We start from the raw sequence: 5841 nt of genomic DNA on the forward strand, positions 1-5841 counted from the left end.
GAAATACAGAGTTTATGTGAAGGACAACACACACACACACACACACACACACACACACACACACGCACACACACACACACAAGGTGTTTTGGGGCTCTTTGTGTTGAAACAATTCCTGATGTGCTAAACGGTCACACAGCATTTGCTCAAAATCTTATGGTTTCCGCCTAGACCAGATTCCTCCTCTAATATTGTCAGCATCAGTCCTTTAGAAAATGAGTCAGTGTTCCAAATCATGATCTACACTGAAGATGATTGTATATTTGAAAATCTAAAATGAATATGTGAAATAACCACCATTTTAAGCCCCCCTTGTGTTTATTATTATTATAATTATTATTGTCATTAAGTAGTAGTAGTTGTAGTAGTAGAATAAATATAGAATTAGGTTTAAAGTGGGAACACATGCATCATTTAGTATCAGATGAACATAAAAAGCATCTTGTCAGATTTCAACAAAGTGACAGTAAAACCAAAAGGATGATCCTACATGAGCATCCCTCCACAAGACATTTAATCAAATTGACCCCCATTTACCATGATTTATGAAAAGGAAAATCCAATTAAATGCTCCTCTGATTGCCCATTTTGATTCATTTTCCATTTTTCTTTTCTTATCAGGCCGTCTGCATTGAATAAACCCCAAAATAAGCACTGGATATTTTGGCACCTGCACTTGTTCATCCAGTCCACCTTCCATTCTGAAATGGAGCACTTTTGGCAGAGCTCCTTTGCAAACTTATCGAACCTGTTCCACAACACCACCATGCAACCGAACGCCTCTGGGAATTACACCACTGACCAATCCATGGACGACAATCTCTCTGAGATCCTGGGTCCACAGCGATCTCCCTTCTTCCTCCCTGTGACTCTTGTTTACCTCTTCATCTTCCTCACCGGCTTGTCAGGAAACCTGCTCACCTGTGTAGTGATCGCCAAACACAAGAAGATGCGTAACCCCACCAACCTTTACCTGGTGAGCCTGGCGGTGTCAGACCTCCTTGTGCTTTTGTTTGGGATGCCCCTGGAAATTTATGACCTGTGGCAGAACTACCCGTTCCCTTTCGGCGAGGGAGGCTGCTACTTCAAGACCTTTCTCTTTGAAACCGTGTGTTTCGCCTCCATCCTGAACGTCACGGCCCTCAGCGTGGAAAGGTACATAGCGGTGGTGCACCCACTCAAAACACGCTACCTGTCTACTAACCAGCATGCCAAGCGAGTCATCACCATTGTGTGGGCGGTGTCTATGGTATGTGCCATACCCAACACCTCGCTGCATGGCATCTTCTACCTCCCGGAGAGGATGGAGGAGTCGGCCATATGCACTGTACTAAAACCCCTGTGGATCTACAACTTAGTCATGCAGATCACCACCGTCTGCTTCTATTTTATACCCATGATGGTGATCAGCGTGCTGTACCTGGTGATGGGTGTTCATCTGGCCAAGGAGAGGCGCCGGTCCTGTGGGACGCTTGGAAAAAATTGCGATTCCAGCACTCGATGGAAGGTCCATGTGGAGAACGGACGCAGGAGACAAGTCACAAAGATGCTCTGTGAGTTTTTCCCTTGTGTGTTCTGCACTTAACCACAGTTACAGTCATCGTCTTCATTTAGAAATGGAACTTGTCAAGCAGCTTTGCTGCATTGAATTGAATCAGGATTCAGTTTCTTCGGTTTGTTCTCTGCAGTACTGCTCATAAGTTAAATGGGTTTTTATGCTTAGTGCTTTCCGTTGTAGAAAACATCAAAATAGCTCAGGCACACCCAAAATAAGGTAAAAACCATTTAAACATTAGAAGGCATTCTTTTTATCTGATTTTTGAAAACATGCTGCATACTCTTATGGGTCAAACACTTATTTGTATTGGTCAAATAATTTGTCATGTCTTCACTTTGTCACACTGACCTTAGATGAGGAAAGCATGAATCACTGGGAGCCGAACATGTGACGTCACCAATTATGGACTAATGCGTCTTTTTAACTTCCAGATTAATTTTCTTTATTGTGACACCCATATGGAGGCAAAGTGCCGGAACATATTGCTGGGTGATCTAAATAAATAATATACTTTGTATGAAAAGAGGTGTACGGCCTTCCTATATTTAATGAGAAAACATGATCCACCGGTTGTTATGACTGGGAAGTAGGCCCCATCTAATCTGAGTTATCAATGCCAAGACACGTCTCAAAGGCAAAACATGAGAAAAACACAGGCAAAATAATGAGAAAGCAATGCTGACCTGTTGGATCGGAAATTTGTATTCAGAGGGGTGATTCTTTGCTCCATCTGCTAAGCTATAAGGATTAATGAATTATCATATACAGTATTTGCACATTTCCCGCCCAGTATGCAATTACAAAATAAAGCTATATGCAAGTATACATAAGTAGATAATTGATTTGTTTTGACCCAATTCTGAGTATTCTCCTTCTTTCAGTGAGATGCACATGTATAAATATCTCCTGACAGCAAGGGCAAACTGTTAGTTTCATGTGGAGTGGCACCGAGCTTACAAGCATTTTTTGTCAGGTACTTTGATATACCATATGTCCTGTGATGTAAACAACAAAACAGCCTGCTGCACTTTCTCCTCAGTAAGAACGAGCTGCTTTGATTATTAGATGGGGGATCCAAAGAGGATTCAGTTTTGAAATCAATGTTGTCCCAGTCCATGCTCTGCTGCCAGGTTTTTGACCAAAATAATCATATCTTGAAGAAAACCTTGATACATCAGAACTACTGATTTTTTTCCTAGTGTTATCTTGAGTGTTATATGCACAGAAATGTAATGGGAGTCCATTATCCTCATCTATGCCTTCCTTTAATCAACCTCTTCAACTCTACTGCCCCCATAGGTGGGTTTGTTATTGCTGTGGAGTTTTTTAGCTCAAATCCACAGAAGTTTGTGAAATTCTATCAGAGACCCCAAAGTTTCCAAACAAATGAAATATGTCATGCTGAGTTACAGGTAAATGTGTGTAAAATGATGCACAAGACATCTAGATATTTGATTTGATGTAATACTGCAATCATAAAACAATGGCATTTTGGCTTTGAATGTTTCACTTAATATAAGCATAATGCAGCTTCAGTGAAACGTTACAACCAGCAGATACAGCATATGTATGTGACAATGTTGTAAAAAATGTTTTTCTTTTCCTAACTTTGAAGCTAATTTTCCTAACTTTGTTTAAGGGATTAAAAAAAGTACTCTATGGGAAATTACCGGGAAAAAGTCAGTGGCAGCGAGGACGGTATAGACTCAACTGACAAAAAACTCACCGATATATGTGTGGTCAGTGTTTTTTAGTCAGCTGACTCCAAACTATTGAGTTGAGTCTTGAGTATTTGAGTTGAGTATTTTGCATAGCGCACCTTTAAAACAGCAAGATTCAACTTTTGTCATGTTAAAAAACATGGCGGAAGTATAAATATATATCATATAATGTGAGTAGGTGGGGCGCTTCACAGTATGCGACTCAGCAGTCTCCCTTCTGCCAGCAGCAACTGACATAGGCCAGGTAATGTAAACCTGAGAGCCATAAATGTGCATGTATTTATTTAATTATTTATTTATCTATTCATCTTCTTGAATCACGGTCCCTGCTTGGTCCATACATGGCGACCTGCATGTTTGCTGCTGCTCCGATGCTGATCTGTCACCACTGGCAGGCTGTCTGGATGCCCATTGTTGTCGTTTTGTTTTTGTCTGTTTTTGTCTCATGTGATTGGTAAACTGGAACTGAATTGCCCTGCAGGGATAAATCAAGTTTTTTGAATCTTTAAATTTTGAATCTTGAATCATACGTAATACGATATGTTATATATTATCGGTCTATGACCCTGTGTGTGCATATGCTTAAATCCCACCAGTTTGGCTGAGAGTGACTTTTCCGCTATGTTGGGGTGATTTGCTATACGATTCACTGCTGATGTATAGGTGTGCACACTGGTGAGCTGCCCTGTGGCTGCGTATAGAAAACAACAAAAAAAGAAAGAGAAACAAAGATCAATGTGCAACGCAGCTTCTGTTTGATGCTGATGGCGTCTTTGAAAGTTGCATATATTAGCTTTAATTACGTGATCTCCCATGCATTTCCTTCATTCACTCTTTCTTCCTTCCTGTCTCTTTTTCTTTCTTTCTTTCTTTCTTACTGTCTTTCTTTCTTCACTCACTCCATCAATCCTGATCCTATAGCGATTGTAGTGGCGGTGTTCGGAGTCTGCTGGGCGCCCTTCCACATCGAGCGTCTCCTGTGGAGCTCCATCAAACAGTGGACCGACCTGATGCATGACATCTATCAGTGTGTCCACATCTTATCGGGCATCTTCTTCTACCTCAGCTCCGCCGTCAACCCCATCATCTACAACCTGCTCTCCACACGTTTCCGGGAATGTTTCAGAGAGCTCGTGTGCTCCCATGCGGAGGACAGCAGCTCGGTTAGGGACTCCCCGCCCTTTCCTAAGATTTTACTGGACTCGTCCGTGTCAGCGTCCAGAGCTCAGGTCAAGGGTAAGAACTCCACCGCGTTTGTCCCGTTGCTGTCACCTAACATGTCGCTAAGCATAGACGCTACAGTCCTGACATGTACATGTAAAGAGACTGACTGCATAACCTCTGGGTTTTAACTGAGATTTGATCTGAATAAGCTAACAAGCAGCTGATGCTAACATGCATTAAACTGATTACAGGTGATTAAAATGACATGAGGTTGCAGATGTACATATACTTTGACTGATTGGCTTAATTAGTATGGATATTTTTCAACAGTGCCTGCATATTCCTCCTTGTGCTATTAACGCTGTACGTGTTCAAGGGTCCAGTCACAAAAGTTGCTTTTTGATCTCACTATGTGGATGACAATCATATCTGATCTGTGTGGTACTTGAATCAATCGCAGCCAGCACATGTTAGGCCGCGTTTGATGTGTAGTGGTGTACTTTGATTTCTGTTGCTCTTATTCTGAAAATGAATGTTGGATAAGCTGGATTCACATGTTCCTTTGTGTTTCTGTGGTAATTGTAAAGAAATACTGTGTAATTTTACTCTGAGCTGCGGGTGTAACCTTGCTTCCTGTTCCACTGTGAGCTGTTCATGCATATGGTTTGATTGGTAAGCTCTGTAATTGCAATAGTGAAGACTGTGATTAAGGCTATTGTGCAGTGCCTGAAAGAAAACTTACAGAAATAAAAGATGAATCAGTCCTGATGTTGGAATTATTATTATTATTATTTTTTGTCTTGTGTTAATCTGAGGTTGCTTGAAATGTAAATGCAGAGTGATGCCGGGCAGTCTTCCAAGCATTCAGCATTGTGTTTTCACTATGTGATTGTTCTCATCTTGAGAACCTCAAATCTGGGTAAGCGTATTATTACCCAAAATGAATAACAATCCTTAACAAAACCAGAGGATCAGCATATGATAGAATTTGCAAGAAAGTATTCTACCTGAAGCTACCTACAGTAGCTTTATTTTATAAGAACAACAAACCTTATATTCCCTTGATTTCAACACATTGCACCAGCTGCTTCAGGTGTAAGCAATATTTTTTAATATGTATTCCAATTTCATCATATCTTTAGGTGATAACTTTCGAGATAGAGCAGCCTTTGCCTTAGGATGGTTATTTTTTGCATTTGCATCTGCCAGTTCACGCAGCAGTCAGAGTGATATATTATTCATACTGAGGTTAGAGATCAGGATTGAAATTAAAGCCTGTTTTTAGGGATTATGAAGTGAACAGTCATTTCTGGTCCCAGAAGCCTCTCTGTGCTTAATCGCCTCTCACTGGAATGCCCAAATATTTTGTATTCTAATGACATGAACATGCATGAGAGC

At 40.9% G+C, this 5841-nt stretch overlaps 1 protein-coding gene across 1 annotated transcript; it reads left to right on the top strand.

Moving 5' to 3' along the window:
• Nucleotides 1-706: 706 nt before the first annotated feature.
• On the top strand, nucleotides 707-4631 carry nmur3 (neuromedin U receptor 3). The gene is made up of 2 exons (XM_030052594.1): nucleotides 707-1553; nucleotides 4201-4631. The coding sequence occupies exons 1-2, from the start codon at nucleotides 707-709 to the stop codon at nucleotides 4629-4631; spliced, it is 1278 nt and encodes a 425-aa protein (XP_029908454.1).
• The last annotated feature ends 1210 nt before the right edge of the window (nucleotides 4632-5841 follow it).

The sequence above is a fragment of the Myripristis murdjan genome, chromosome 5 (assembly GCF_902150065.1).
Source record: "Myripristis murdjan chromosome 5, fMyrMur1.1, whole genome shotgun sequence".
NCBI classification, from domain to species: domain Eukaryota; kingdom Metazoa; phylum Chordata; class Actinopteri; order Holocentriformes; family Holocentridae; genus Myripristis; species Myripristis murdjan.